The sequence below is a fragment of the Porites lutea genome, chromosome 8, assembly GCF_958299795.1.
Source record: "Porites lutea chromosome 8, jaPorLute2.1, whole genome shotgun sequence".
NCBI lineage: Eukaryota > Metazoa > Cnidaria > Anthozoa > Scleractinia > Poritidae > Porites > Porites lutea.
The window spans coordinates 23,848,285-23,864,473 of NC_133208.1; the positions used below are offsets into that span (position 1 = coordinate 23,848,285).

General features: G+C 37.9%; 2 protein-coding genes across 2 annotated transcripts in view; one reads left to right on the forward strand and one right to left on the reverse strand.

Moving 5' to 3' along the window:
• Nucleotides 1–1,251: 1,251 nt before the first annotated feature.
• Nucleotides 1,252–3,721, reverse strand: LOC140947034 (uncharacterized). The gene has a single exon (XM_073396113.1). The coding sequence runs from the start codon at nucleotides 3,686–3,688 to the stop codon at nucleotides 1,913–1,915; it is 1,776 nt and encodes a 591-aa protein (XP_073252214.1). The 5' UTR covers nucleotides 3,689–3,721; the 3' UTR covers nucleotides 1,252–1,912.
• A 192-nt stretch (nucleotides 3,722–3,913) lies between these two features.
• Nucleotides 3,914–16,189, forward strand: part of LOC140947042 (protein 4.1-like) — a 22,439-nt gene continuing 10,163 nt past the window's right edge. Inside the window, exons 1-12 of the mRNA XM_073396122.1 lie at nucleotides 3,914–4,091; nucleotides 6,510–6,614; nucleotides 6,794–6,842; nucleotides 7,824–7,896; nucleotides 10,347–10,391; nucleotides 10,785–10,837; nucleotides 11,004–11,083; nucleotides 12,206–12,252; nucleotides 13,462–13,549; nucleotides 14,185–14,273; nucleotides 14,990–15,056; nucleotides 15,993–16,162. Of these exons, the coding sequence (XP_073252223.1) occupies nucleotides 4,020–4,091; nucleotides 6,510–6,614; nucleotides 6,794–6,842; nucleotides 7,824–7,896; nucleotides 10,347–10,391; nucleotides 10,785–10,837; nucleotides 11,004–11,083; nucleotides 12,206–12,252; nucleotides 13,462–13,549; nucleotides 14,185–14,273; nucleotides 14,990–15,056; nucleotides 15,993–16,162 (938 nt within the window). The 5' untranslated portion in view covers nucleotides 3,914–4,019. The remainder of the gene's footprint in view (nucleotides 4,092–6,509; nucleotides 6,615–6,793; nucleotides 6,843–7,823; nucleotides 7,897–10,346; nucleotides 10,392–10,784; nucleotides 10,838–11,003; nucleotides 11,084–12,205; nucleotides 12,253–13,461; nucleotides 13,550–14,184; nucleotides 14,274–14,989; nucleotides 15,057–15,992; nucleotides 16,163–16,189) is intronic.

The window sequence follows — 16,189 nt, forward strand, 5'->3', positions numbered from 1 at the left end:
ATATGTTTAAGCTTTGGTGTGAATGGGTCTTTCGACTTCTGCTTTTATGTTTTATGGAGAACGTAAACACGAGACTATGGAATGCCGTTTGTATCAAAAAAACTTCTTACCATATGTAAACCTTTACATTAAATATATAAAACATTTGCTTTATGAATAAAACTTCTTAATTTTAGTATTAAGGTTATAGTGCACAATTAAAACTTGTTACAAAATATATAAAACTTGTTGAAAAATATAAAACTTCTCACGATATATAAAACTTGTCAATATATAAAACTTGTCACGCAATTCTGAAAGGTGCAGGGGTGGTTGCTTGGCAAAGGTTGGTTCGCAGTCTCTTTTTTAGTCCTCCATCATGGCGGATGATTTTACATGCATTTTGCGCGATGAATTCAAACGATTTATTGAAGAACTTCCCTACGAAGAGTTGAGGCAAAGAATTTTTACTGAAGAATTAGAAGTTGCGGATCGGTTAATTTGTGAATAATTTGCGAATTTGTGTTTTTCCTTCGCATCTTTGAGTCTCTGAACTGCGATATCAGTGAGGACATAACTGAGCTGATCAAACAACTCCTTAAATTGTACGAAGGTCTAACTAGAGAGCGCGTAAACTGGCTTGAGGAAGGCCGTGATGACAATAGTTTTCGATGCCAACCCGAACCCGTCGACGAAGGCATTGCAAGGTGAAGAGGAAGGCCGCGGTAAACACAAATTCGTGGCAAATCCTTTCTGAAAGGGCAAGTAACCTATTTTTCTCGCTCATTTGCATTTTTTTTTAAAGATTCGTTTCAAGCAAATGCAACGCGCCTTCCATCCTCCCAGTATTGGTTTCTCTTCTGACTGAACTCGAGAGGTCATTAGACCGAATTAACGGATTCGTCTTAAGCACGGCAGTAGCAGAACGTCGTACTTAAAGTCGATTTGTTTTTGACAAAATCTGTTTTATTCGACTGAATGGTGATGAGTCAAGCATTAGTTGTGACATTCGAGCCGGCCACGCACTCGACACGCACGGCAGTAACACAACGTTTGAAACGGGCCTAAGGGTCATGTTTGATACATGACTTGTCAAGACCTATATATATACCTAGAATGTCTTAGAAGTTACCTCAGACTGAATTTCTACAGTTTGTTATTTGTTTGTTTATTGTTATTTTAAACCTTGTTTCATGATCAGTTGTGAATACTAAAAATGTCGCGTCCCTTTGACCAATGCCTTACTCATTATTTATTCATTTTAAGAACCGATCGACATTGATTCAGGCTAGTTCGATCGAATACTCTACTCAACAGCTGTCAACTGATTAGCCAAAATAATTGATAAGAATATCTATGAAATGGCTTTGATTCGTCCCTTCAGGCTCCCGCCCTCCCTACTCCTCTCAGCAATGATGCGCCCAAAAAGGACTCATTTACACCCATTGTGGTCAAAATTCAACATTGTTTGGGCTGGGAAGGAAAGGTCTTTAGTTACCAATGTCACTGGAAAAGTCCCAAAACTTTTGGCCTTGATTAATGCGCGAAAACAGAACAGTAATAACTGTTCCCTAAAAAGACCTCGATTATCAAAACTTATCCGCGGCTTCGGTTTGATCAATTAATAACAGGCTCCTTGTATGGAAAATTATTGATTGTAATCGAAGACATTGATTTAAATCAAGCAAGTACAACTTATCGCAATTATTAATTCAGCATTGCTAAATCACTAATGTTTGTTTGATTGTTCGCTCTACAGTCATGATTGATTTTTTTTTTACTAGAGTCAAATACTATGCACATGATGGCTATTCACCGGGGGATTCACCTAAGAGATTGGAAGATGTGAGTTCCAATACTGATCTCCCCCACCGTTTGGTTGACGACGGTTTATTTAGTAATGGCAGGTAAACGAGCATTGTGTGACCGGTCACTAATCAGTAGGCTTCAAAATCTTTTGCCAATCCGACTCAGAACCCGATAGGCTAATGTCTGAGCTGATATCGCCATACTCTCCCTCACTAGCACTTGCGCCACCGGCCACGTACGAAGGCCTGGCATTATGAGCTCCACGCGTGACCACACGCAAGTGATCGAGTCGTTCTTGTGCGTGAGAAATTTCCGTGTTGAAACCCAGATGTACCGCTCTGTCCTTCGCTAAACTGGCAAAATTTTCAGCACTTTGATAGTTTCCCTTTCGGTATTCTAAGTCTGAACTTGCCAGGTAGAACTGAACTTTGACTCCTTCTGCGATCTGCGACCAGTATTTGGTTTCCAGCGTCTTTAGACACTTCTCGCCTTTTGCGATGAACTCTTCGCTCAGAACACGTTCACGTGCGGCCTCTGTGCGGCAATCGAGCAAAAGCATTGCAATTTTTATGAAAGCAAAGTGATGTTTCTTCACATACAATTCCTCATCTTGCATTTCAACGCTCAAACACACATCGATACACTTTTCCAAATTACGTAAAGCCTCTTCTACTTGTTTGGGGCTCCGTTGAGACAGGCGGCCGATGAAATCTAGCAACACGCTCGCTCTCTCGTAAACAATGAAGCTCGCATCAAGGCTCGTGTGACACGCGCGAATATTTTGCTCTGCCAACTGAACGTCCTGTTGAGCTTCGCCAAGGCGCCGCTGACGTCTCTTGACACCAGCGCGGTAGCCGTAGCCCCTTCCAGCTAAAACTTGGACGTTAGTGGCTCCCGACATGAGACTGAAGGACTCGTCGATTAGCTGTAAGGCGGGTTCCAAATCGTTCTTGTAACAGGCCGCCACACTCTGCTCCAATTTAATGGCAACAATTGTGTCCGTATCTGAATATGACAGCAAAAGTTCATTTGCGCGATCGTTGAAATCACTCCACCTCGCATTGTCACGAAGCGATTGTAACTCTTTCATCACCCACATAGATCGCCTAAAAAGCTCCATACCTTCTTCCGTAAGCGAGGCAGGTTCCAACTCAGACTGTGGGGTCACAATTCTTGTTGCCAGAGCCTTTCTATGCTTCCGTGAGTTACACTGTCTCGACCCCGTTTCCAGTTTGATTGTAAGTTCGCTCACCGTTTTCCACAAGCTTTGTTGTTTTTTACGTTTCTTTTTACTCTTCTTCGTCGTTGGACCGGTTTTCAGAGCGAAATTGACTAAGTACTTGGTGTTTGGTTCATAAAAACGGAAGAGAAACCCGGCCACACCCGCCATGGAAAGTTTCAAGCCATTTTTGGTTTCAGTTTTGATACGCATGTAGTCGCAGTCGACTGGATCACTGAGTTGGCCATCATCCCGAGCAATTGTCACTGCTATGTAGTAATTCTCTGAAATGTCGAGTGTTTCTCTCGTTTTTTGATTCTTGCAGACTAAGAGCTGAACCAAGTGGTCGTTTTTATCAGGGAAGCCGCATCGACTTCGTCCCACACGCAGTAAGCCGTCGGGTTTAAAATATTCTTTCAGCGTCGGTGCATTTTCACCTTCGTCGTCTGTGCCACTAAGAGAAGCAGGAATCGTGTCCATTGAACCGATAAATATGTCATTTTCGCGTCCAATTTGCATGACTCGTGCATCGACGTCGAAAACGTACGCATCATCGCCTCCTGCTTGCTTTACTTTTCCAATTCCGCCGTCGTTTGCCTCCCCAATCTTTTCTGTCGGAGACTCGGTCAAATCATTGTCTTTACCTTCATCTTGTTTTAAATCTTGAAAACAAGTTGTCATTGCTCTTCCTAATCAAGTTACTCCAATTTTTAAAGACTCAAATGATACAAAGTATATAATAATATCTATGCAATGAACTTGCCCCTGCCTGTTTGTTTTTGATAGCACGTCACGTGGGCAGGGCCCCGAAGGGGATTCCCCGCTTGATTTCGACTGCTTCCGAAGTTTCCACGAATCCTTGGACGTTCTCCCGAACACAAGCATTTTACCCACAATTCAACGGAGCTATATCGACAGATTGCAATCGAGGCTGCGAGGGAGTGGATTCAATCAGACGCGGAGCAGTAGAATTCGCTGCCTACAAATTTATTGTTCTCCATTCTGCTCCAGCATGGTAAAATCTCACGATTTGCACTGTGAAGTTCAACTGCTAGATGATGAAAGTACCACTGTGGACCTAGACGTAAGATTTTTATGTTTTCTTAAGGGGCCTCTCTTGCTCCAAAATGGCGCTCGAGTCGAGCAAGTCCCGTAACTTCTGTTTATTTAAGGTTTTAATTTGTAGTTTATTGTCTGTCGGATCAAACGGTCTTAATGAGCCAAAGGTTTTAATTTCGAAACTTCCCTGTTTATTAGAAGATTAGTAGAAGGTCCATAATCGATAATACTCGGTCAATTAATTTTTGGTTTCTCTCGTGATCAGTCAATGACCTCAACGTGTTTGTTCCATCCGTTCCAAAGGGAAATTCATTATTTCAAAATTTGATTCTGCAAGCTCAGGAAACCCGCGCATTATTAATAACTTACAAACTTCCTTTCTTTTCTTGTTGATGTTTTATAATTTTGAAGATGTCTTTACGTCCTTCCAGGTTGTTATAGGTTTTCTCTAGTCCTCGCTAAGCGAGAAGTTCTCAGACGAAATGAATCAGGTTAACGAATTTAAAAAAAAAACAATTACATTGTAAGACACTTCAAGAAGCCATTGTGGCAATGATTTATAATTTTCTGTGTATTTGAAACTTTCATTGCTTGTTAATACGAAACTTTTACAGTAGATTTGCATTATTTTCCGTCATTATATTGCTGAGGTCTTTACAACTGTTTCACGAAGCTTATGTTTTTAAACCGTATTTATAAATATTTTGGTTACCTATTGTATTTTACAAAATAGCCGCTTGGTAATCTTTCTTTTTCCGAAGCAGTCGTTTGGAAATTTATCTTTTTCATGCTGATTGTGATGAAAGCTGTTGTTTAATCCTTGACAGGACAATTACAAGCATTCTTAACAGGGACGATCAATTAAATATTTTGGAAACATTTTCGTACAGCCCTTTTTTTTGTTATGCATGCAGCAATTTCATGCTCCTATAGTGAATATGAATTCATGGAGTTGAAAAATGTTTACATAACAAATGTATATACATGGCGCTGTACAGAAATCTTATCAATATACATGTATTAAATTTGTGGTTGGATAAGAGGAATATTTACTGAGTTTATATATATTGTGCCTTTTTAGAGGAGGAAGTTTGTCATGAACATTGTGTAATTATTGTAATAATATTATAATCTACTAGGTTGAGCAAAAATATTGTTGGTCCTCATTTCACCTTAACCTTTTTCTTTGAATTGTCAAAGTGGCTAGTGATTATCTGCAGTTAACTCGATGACAGTCATATGCAGTAGGCATCTTTCACTAAAATGGATACCCAGGGTTGGTCCGTGCCTTTTTGTGAGCCATATTCTTTGATGCTATATGTACTGTAGGATGGGCACCTCTCTGATAGGTAGCCTGCGAAAACAGCCATCTCTCCTCGCTCCTCACCACTAGGGATGTTACTCTAGGAGGGACATCTGTACCTCAGCGACAGCAACTCCTTACTGATGATGTAAAAATCTGTCCAGAATCTGGTCAGGAGTACTGATTGGTTGACGTAGTAGATATGTTGTTCGAGCTACTTGTTTATGAATGAGATACAAAAGACAAAAGGCCACAAAGGTCAAATGTAAATGCGATTACAAAACAGTCAGTATTTGTGGAATATATTCTTCTGAAGATTAAGATTGTCAGTTCTACTGCTGGAGCTCGTTCACAGAAGAACACAAAACTTTGCCAAAAGTGATTGAACCCTATGACTACTGGATTAGTTAAGTAAATAAACATTGGTTTACCTCATCAGTATGGAATTTCTGTTGCTGAGGTGCTGTCTCTCCTGACAAAATGTCCCTAACAGCAAGGAGCAAGGAGAGACAAGTGTTTTCTCAAGCTATCTGAGAGGCCACTCCAACTCCAGTCCTAATGGTGGCAATCTTTAAAGAAAGACCTTATGAAAAGGTGTGAATTGTTTAAAAAAATGTGAAGTTTACTGAAGGTTACATTATCAAGCATTAAAGAATATTGCCACTGTATTTAGTTTCTGCAGTGTATAAACTGTTGTTAGACTCACAAAATTAGATATTTTGGAGACTCTGCACAAGGTTTCTAAAGCACATTATAAGCATAATAATTTGTTACAGTCGAACCCGGCTTTACAGACACCTGCTTAATACGGACACCTCATCATTACAGACAGTTTGCTTTATCCCTGGGGAAAGAAAGCCCTTACACTTTCTCTAAATTCAACCCTCTTAATGTGGACATCCTGTTAATACGGACACTTTCTATGGTCCCCTCAGTGTCCGTATTAACAGGGTTTGACGGTATGTGTTTTATTTTGTCCACTGCACTTTTGATTTGTGATGAGATTTCTTGTGGAATATGTCAGCGGTGGATGTCATTTGAGATCATTTTGTGAAATCGCACCATTGCTTAATATCAGAGTCCCTATTAAGTTTTACTTTTACCTTCTTATTTTGTCAATATTGTGTCATTTTTTCGTAGAAAAATGCAAAGGGGCAAGTTTTGTTTGACAAGATCTGTGAGAAAATTGAATTAGCTGAGAGGGATTACTTTGGTTTGCGCTACATCGATGAGAAGGATGGCCAGGTACAGTAACAGCAGGAATAACATTGTTATAAAAATAAATTGGAAGATACTGTGCAACGTAAATGTTCATTATTGACTTTTACAAAGTTTGTCAAAATGTGCATTGAAAAGGAACATGACTGTGCACGATTTGTGTTATGGTATTCTTACTGAATCTTAATAATAATTGTTTTTTACAGTACAATTGGTTAGATCCACTTAGGCCCATCAAGAAACAGTTAAAGCATGGTAGGTGAACTGTATTATGGTAGAAAATGCTAAGGATGGATGGGAAGAAAGTGGCCTAAAACTTGAAGTTTAAGCCTAAGTTTGACTGATCCATGTGTTTTGGAAAAGTCTTTCTAAAACCATTCATAATGGTTTTCTCAGACCTTTGGTGAAAATTATATTTTCCAAGTTTTTCTTGTTGTTTTTAATGACCCTTTTTTAGTTATGCCTACATATAGGTGTACGTTCCTACACTGCAGTTATCTGGGGTCTTAAAGAAGAAGTTCATTCCAAAATGCCTTTTTTGTCTTTTTGCCAACTAAAAGGTTAATACAAAGGAGGGTTACTCACTGAAATTTCAGCTTTCAAAGACCTTTCCAACCCTATGAAATCCTTGTCTCAAATTCGAGATCTGACGGCCACCATCGTGGAGAACTGTTAGCAGCCTTGGTGATGAGTTCAAATGTACATGACGTCAGTGCGCTCAACCTGAGTTTGGCAGGAGGATTCATGAATAAGATTAAATCACTCAAACTTCTTTTGGAGCTGCACAAGGAGGCAAAACTCAGGTTGAGCGCTTGGACGTCACGTACTTGTCGCCAGCCTGCTAGAAGTTCTCTGAGATGGTGGCCGTCGAATCCGGAATTTCAGGCTACTTCAGACAAGGATTTCATAGGGTTGAATAGCTCTTTAGAGGCTGAAATTTTGGTGAGTAAGCTACCTTTGTATGATCTTTTTGTTGGTGAAAAGGAAAAAAACCTGCCATTTTGAAATGAACTGCTCCTTTAAGGTCTGCTGGTCTTAGGAATGCTATATCATATATGGGATTGCTGGAGGTTTTCTCGAATTACCAAGACTCAGCCTGGGGCATTCAGCATCCTCACATACATGTAGTTGATAAACTATTCAAAGTTCAATTTTGTTCAAAACATGTTCACACCAATGATATATCTTTACATGTACAGTGCTGTAGATCACAACAAATCCCTTCTTTCTCAACAGAGCCTTATCATTTCTACTTTGCTGTCAAGTTTTACCCTCCAAACCCAACAGCACTTGTTGAAGATATCACAAGGTACAAATGTAGCTTTATTACTGACACAAAGTAATTACTCAATTTTAAAATTAATTATTATTATTATTATTATTATTATTATTTGTATTATTAATTTTAAAATCAATACACCTGTGTCCTCTATTTTCATAAATTGCATATTATTGTCAGTTAGAAAAAAAAACAGAAGAAGGATGGATACTAAAAAAAATAATATTAATATTTTGATCAATTTCACTCTGTAATAAAAAATTGTAAAAGTATACTTTAGCAGCGATTTTGTTACAATTTGCTAATAGTGAGTCCTGGGACTCATCTCATGTCATGAAAAATCATGAGTCCCAGCTCCGAAGCCAATGAGGCCTAACTATATTGAAAGATGCCAGAACTCTCATAAAACCAGACAATCACACTTAACCTGTAGTCTTCTTTCAATAGCAAAGCATTTTTATATCTCTGTAATACATCAGGGGCATCCAACGACTGTTTTCTGTAAAATATCTGTTCGGAGAAGCAAATATTGCCTAGAATTTTCTTTTACTTGAGGACGGCTAAAAATTTCTAGATGAGTTTTCCATTCATGTACAATATTCAAAGCTTAATATATAATAAATTCCCTATGATTTTCTGAAGTGTAATTTTTCACAGTTTACTCCCCAGGTTAGGCTATTTTGCGTAGCCAAAAGGAAACCTGAAAATTAATTATGTTCAGATGAGAGAGGAATTAGAAAAATTCTCACTTTTGTAAAACATTAGTTTTTTGCATCTAAAATGTTTGGGAAAGTAATACTAGAGTCCTAATAAAAAAATATTTTGAACAGACTCAAGTTGCCCTAGGATAACCGAACAATACAAATTTCATAACGCCCATCAAAAAGTACTCTGGATAGCGTAAAAAGTGTTTTTTCAGTGTATGTTGTGGGAGGAAAACTGTTGTTGGATGCCACTGATGTACATGACATTGTATTGAAATTAGATAATTATTACAGTCTTCTTGACAAAAAAAAAATTCTTATTTCTAATTCTTTTTAATGTTAACAAGCCCTACAGCTTTATACAATCATTTAGAATAAAGCCTTGCCATATTGCCAACCACTGTCTGCCATTTTGGTTTAGCAACATGCTTTCCATGGCAAAGATAAAATAAGCATGGCCACTTTTAACAAAAAAATGTTGCATGGAAATATTTCTGTCTATTTGTTCAGAAATTATTCTTAACCTGTTCAATGAGCAAAAGACAAAATTACTCTTTTGTTTGGAGGTAGCTAAAGCTTTCAACACATTATTTCATATCAAATAGGGCATTCTTTGAAAACATTAAATTTGTTTTAGATCCATCAATTGTTGTGTCCTAGAGGACACAAGTCATCAATTTTTTTTTGCGTCCTTGAGAATGTTTATGTGTCAGGGACGCAGGACACAGGGGTAACAAAATCACTGCTTTAGAAGCACAAGCTCAAGCAGAATTGCTATAAGTAGTGCAAATTTAATGTAGTTTTTGGTGTTTGTTGTTCTGATGGGACAATCAACATTCTTGAAATATTGCAGTGAATTGTTTATATATTAATTTTCGTTGTGTGATAGTAGGCAGGGGTTTCAATAAAAGTTGAAGTAGCCAGCAGATTTGAATAGAATAACCGACTGTATCAACAGTCCACGTATTCAAGGGGTGTCTGGGGGCATGCTCCCTCAGAAAAGTTTAAAATTGCAAAGCCCTAATAAGTGATTTCCAGCATTTAAGGGACTAAAGTGAGTATAAAAGAGGAGGGTTTCCATTCAAGGAGATTAAATTTTTGGGCTTTAGTCAACTTTTGATTTCTTAGCCACGCAACCATAACGCCATAACGGCTTGGCTCTTCCTCCTGCAAGCAATGAACAAAAAATAACTATACTAAGTTACATACATTTCCGCATGAACAAAGTATATTTTTGTCCTTGACATTATTCAAACTAGTTGCTTGTTCTTTGGAGGAAAAAGTAGGCGACTTCTATGAGCAATGTAGCCGACGTGTTTCGTCGGTTGTCGGTGCTTATTGAAACCCGTGGTAGGATCTGCTCCACAATACTTGCACTGGGTTACTTAGCATGAAGCAATTGAATGTAGAAATAACATTACACATTTTTGTACTTGCTGTACCAGTGGCCACTGCTTGCTTGGCGTAAGTAGTAGCATGTCTCAAGTATATTTTGTATTTCCTATAGAGTGCTGATAATTAAGGAGCATTAGTTTATGTGTACACCTTTATGTAGTGCAGTTGACCAGTTTTTTTTCTGCTAGTATGTACAATTTACCGTACACTTTCAGCTTGAGACTATCTTGCTCTGTGGCTTATTTTCAAAATTGCTAATTAAAGTAATATAACTTGTACATCTACTGTCAATGGGTAATTTTTTAGCAATGGGTTACATGTACTTGCTAAAAGGCCAAAAATTTGTCTTTAATAATGTTTCTATTAACTTACATTCTTTAGGTACCTAATGGTATTGCAATTGAGGGAAGATCTTCTCAAGGGAAGGTGAGAAAACCAGTACCGTATTGAATAAAATAAAAGTACACATAAGCTGTGTTCGTAATGGAAACAGGGCTGAGTGGATTCCAATTCAGTCTGTAATCATGTGAGTGATTATAAAATTGGATGACAGCATAGTGGGAGTCTGATTTGTTTAATGATGAGTATGATTACAGACCGAATTAAACGATATGAAATTCTGTCCTAAGGTATCAATTAATCATAACTTTAACAAAATTTGTGATATATCAGGGTTGGCACAGTCTTGAAAAGTCGTTAAATTTCTGTGGTATTCCAGGCCCTGGAATAATTATTATTCTACACAAAATAATTAATAAAATAATAAAATAAATAATTGATTAATTAATTAACTGGATATTTTATGTTTTGCATTCTCAGGTTGCAGTGTTCTGTTCCAATCCATGCTCTGCTTGGCTCATTTGTTGTACAAGGTAGATTTACCAATGTCACTTACTCCCATGCTGTTGATGCTAAAATTCATTTAAAACACAGGGAGCCTTGTGTTCTAGCAACTTCACTTTTTGCATTGTCGCTAGTTAAAACCAGCATTTCAACACATTTTTGTTTTCTTCTTCTTTTGCCCACCCTAATCAATAGCTGAAATGGGAGACTATGAACCCGAAGATCACGGAGAAGATGCACGTTATCTCTCAGACTTTAAGTTCTGTCCCAAACAGGTAGATTGTTAAGATTATTAACCCAAGTACATACAATGTTAGAGTAACAGGATTAATGCGATCAGTAAATATTAATTAATATTATATAACATGTATAGTGTAGTTGCTGAGCCTTCCTCTACTGTAATGTATGTGTAATAATCTTTAGTAAAGTTAATTATTGTGTAGATGTGAGGTTACAAACATTACAGTGTGGTTCAGCACCCTGGGGCCTTATAGACAAATCTTTCTTTTGTAAACATTCCTTGCCCTATTTACATGGCCTTTGCTACATGTACATATATAATTTAATAACACAACATCTCTGAATAATGATAGAGCATAACCATGTTACATTATTTTGGGTTATCTCTGAACTTTGAGCCCAAAGTACTGAACAATTTCAGAGAAATTCTCGTTTCTAAAAACTCAATTATTAACGTTTTTCACCACCTGGCAATTTTGCAGTCTTTGATGGCTGCTATTTTCTTTGATGTTGCTTCCAAAAACCTGTAAAGCGCACAATTTTCTTGATTTAGTGAGCTCTTTAATTTTTAAAGTTTAATTGTTTATACTGTGATGCCTTCTATGGGTTACTTAATGTACTGATGAGCAAACAAGTAATAATTACTTAACAATGATTTGCTTAATGCAGAGCATTAGATTGTACACAGCCAAGTGCAGTTAAAAACTATAAACAATGCCGCTCTGTGGCTTTTACTCTGACTGTACAGTACTGTTCAAAAGTAAGTTACCAGTCGCGTCTCGTTTCCTGTGTGACGAGAATCGCATAGCGCGAGAATCATCGAACCAGAAAGCGAATTTTAATACGCAACAGTCTACACGTCGCAGAGGTAAAACTGTGTTCGTGTGTTAGTCACAGTAAGGCTTTACCATCGATTCTTGAAATCGCTGAAGAATTGTGGCCATGACACAAAATTAATGTACTTACAGTTTTTAGGCCGTCACGCACTAGGAAAATTGCGTCCTGCGCTACAGGAATCACGCAGCGCATGACGTGATTCGCGTCTCGCGAGAGGGTGGTAACTTTCTTTTGAGCGGTACTGTAGCTTTGGTACTTACTGTACACTGCTGCTTTGAAATGTGGTTATTGATGTTTTGTTTTTTGTTTTTTTTTTCCAGCCTAATGAGATGCTTCAGAAGGTACACGAGTTTCACAAAAAACACAGGTAAATTAGCACCTACAGTGTGTAGGTTAATAATGTGCAGCTACTGCTTACTCTAATCGGTATAGAAATAAGGGGTGTAATGATTCATATTCCTTGCGGTTCGATTAAATTTCGATTACTACCTTTCAATATTCAATTGTGTGAATGTTTCTTAATTGTTATAACATAACGGGTAATATAAACAGCATACAACCCTAAACCCTCAATTTGAGAATAGTAGCAGGGACAGGAGGATTCACAGTCGCTTTGTTTGTCGCCATGGTTGAGAACCTGACAAAGAGCGTGTCGCACATAGTTTGCCTTATTTGGAAATTCTCAAGGGGTGGTTGAAGGACAGCATTTTTACCAGGCAACACAAAATGGCGCACGAAATGCTATCGTCTTTGCTAGTAAATCATAAACGCACAATTTAAAGCGTTCTGGATTCCGATTTTACAATAAAATAACGCACTAAGGGCACCCTGGAAAAGGTGTGCAAAAATCGAACCAAAATCAAAATGTGGAAGCAAAGAATCGTTAATCGAACCAAACGCTCATAATCGTGATTAATCAAGAATTTGATTAATCATTACACCACTAATAGAAATATGAGTTTTGTCGATACAGCGCTTGACTACAGAGCCTGATATCACAGGGTTCGATTCTCAGGGCCTGATTGATACTGAGGACCTTAAAATAACTGAGAAATGAATGTACTGCCTTTGCCCTTCAAATGGGGGATAAGATCTTGACATGGCTTAGATGACGGCCTAAAAATGCCTTGTCTCTGATCCAGTAGTGGATGTTAAAATACTGTTAGGGTAAAATTCCAAAAATAAGCCCTGGAGCTTATATTTTTCAAAGGCCCTTTTTGAGGGCTTATTTTTGGAGGGGCCTATGTTCGGAGGGGCTTAGTACGGAGGGAAATTTGCATTTCAAAATTGATTGGGCCAGCTTGTAGTGGGAAGGAAATTTACCATTTTTGCTTTGTTTTGCTTTGTATTCAAGAGCAAATTCCATGTACAAGCTCCCCGTGGGTCTTATATTCGCAGGGGCGATTTAACGGAGGGTTTTTTGCGTTACGATTTAGAGTGGCTTATATTTGGAGGGGCTTATACATGGAGGGGCTTATTTTCGGAATATTACGGTATTAGTGTCCTCAATTAGTATGGTCTTGCTAAAACATAAAGTAAATTTTTTTTTTTTCATTTTTGTTCACCATTTCCACAGGGGAATGACACCTGAGGATGCGGAGCTGCAGTATTTGGACAATGCAAGGAAGCTTCCACTTTATGGAGTTGACCTGCATACAGCTGTGGTGTGTACAGTCTTATTTTGATACCTTTGGCTTCTCAGAAGCTAAAAAATACAATGAGTAGCAGCTGTCATAATAGAAACCACCATCACAAGATGTATGGTGGAGACCCCACCATTTTATTATGTGTAGATGAAAGTACGCCCCCTTTTCTGACTTAACCCTTTAAGCCCCAATATCCACATACAAATTCTCCAAACTGATCTCCATACATTTCCTAACAGAATTAGTTGAGAGAATTTGATAGCAGATCAAAGCATTTTTTCTTTAGCAATCATTTCATAAATTCTCATAACCTTATCTCTTGGCAATGTGTGAATATTGTTGGGAGAGAATTGATGCTGGTCACCATTGGGACTTGAAGGGTTAAGTAAAAAACTTATCAGCCTTTTTTTTTTTTTCGTGTGAGAATTACCTCCTTGATACAGTCATGAATGTTGTTGATTCATTTGACAAACAAGGTGGTTCTGTTTTAAAGCTTTGAAAAGTCCATGTAGCCAGTTGACGGTATTTATTTCTGGTTACTGGTAGACAAAACTGACCAAAACACTCTTTGGGTTATCCACATATTCCTGTTGCAAGGAGGAAACTCACTGTTTTATTTGACTCTGATTTTGACTTTGTTGTTTGTTTTTTAGGATGCAGAAGGACAGAATGTAATCATAGGAGTGTCAGCTTGGGGAATTCATATCTTTCACAACAGTCGATTGATCAACAAGTTTGTATGGTATGTTACTTCACTTTTCAATAACATGTAAGCTGTTAAGTAAAAAATGTAACTAATGTGTATGTTTTTCGCTTCTGTAAATCGCCCTAACGGACTTCTTAGGAAACATAGGTTTCTTCAGTGGGTTCACATCTGTTGGTTGTAATTGGTGGATTTTGATCCATTTTATTTTGTTTTGGGGCAATAATGGTTGGTGGTAGCAAAAAACGCAACTGCTGGTTAAATTTTTGACTTTTATTTCAGTCTGCATGTTATTGAAAGGCGTAGTTAATCAAAGTACGAAAAATATTATTCCAGTACGAGATACAAACCTCCTCAGTTGTTGTTGTTGTTGTTGTTTTTTTTGCTGTTTAGTGTGCTAAAAATACTAGTCATACACTCTGGAAACAAACAAAGCATGCAGCATTCAGTGCTAAGCTATTATTTGCATAGATTATATGTAGCAAATTAAACTTACAAGCCTGCTATCACTATAATTTATGTGTTACAGGTCAATATTAAATTAAGGTTTGAAAAAAATTTAATCTCAATTTTCTTTGTCTCCTAGCCCTAATTCGTGAATAATCTGGGCTATGAGACAAAGGAAATTGAGAATCAACCTTGGTAAAACAATTTTAACCTGAATTTGATTTTGACCTGTCAGTTAATTAATTATGCATCACGTGATGTTCCAACTGTTTTGTTCTCTCAACTGCGGTGTTTATTTTCTTCAACAGGCCCAAAATAGTGAAAATCGCCTTCAAAAAGAAGAAGTTTACATTGTCAATCAGGCCAGCAAGTGAGGTTAGAGCTCTTATTTACAACAAGATAAGTCGTTCTCACCCCCCTCCCAGCAGCGCCAACTCTCGCAGTAACGGAAACCTCATAAAAATGGCCAAATATGGGATGATTATACGTTTCTGGGAAACTACCCACCTACCCCTCCCCTAAGCAAATATTAACACTTACTTCTCACTTAGGGCAAAATGTTGGCTTAGGGGAGGGGTAGGTGGGCAGTTACCCAGAAATGTACATAATGATCCCAGGTGGACTTAGAGTTAATCCCTGCTTATCGTCAGTCATTTTAGTTTGTTTATTTATATTTTTCTTATTTTGTCTAAGTTGTACACTTCTTTGGGACAGGAACGTAGTCTTAATGGTGAATTCCTTGGAGAGAGAAACTGTTAATCCCCACGAGTCCTACTCATTTTGTAACAAGAAAATAATTGTTGAACCCACGCCCCTGTGTTTTACACCACTGCCCTCCTCACATTTCCTTCACAAATTTGTCAGAATCATCAGTCATGTGCTTTCCACTTATTATTAAGGCTTTTAGATGCAAGGATTGGTGCAGTTTTTGAGTATGTGGCCTCCTTTGCAGCAAGTCCAGAGTTCAATTTCCATGTGTGACCTGAAAATCTTGTTTTAACTTTCTGTGTACATGTACGTTTAAGTAGCTCTAAAGTAATGAGTTGAGCAGTGATGGAGAGATCCATGTAAAATAAGCGCATCGTAGGCCTCAGTTTTGTATCAAAGTGAAATGATGTTTTTTGCTGTTTCTTGCTGTTTCTGAAACCATTGGTGGTTAGGTATTTTGTTTTAGTGTGGGTATTTTTCAGTGTCATTTCAACGTTTTTTCGAGCTACTGACGTAGCCAAAGGGCCCTCTATTCACTTTACCCTTTATCATGGTGACATTTGATGGTATATGTACAACATGTATCTGATGCTAATTCCACAGAACGATTATTACGGAGGGACAGTACTAAGTTTTAAACTCGCAAGCTTAAGGGCAACAAAAAGACTCTGGAAAGTTGGAGTGGAACACCATTCATTCTTCAGACTTTCACAGGCTGATCTGCCACCCAAAGATGTTGGATTCATCAAACTTGGCTCCAAGTTTAGATACAGGTTCGAAAAAAAAATATTGTTGTTGTT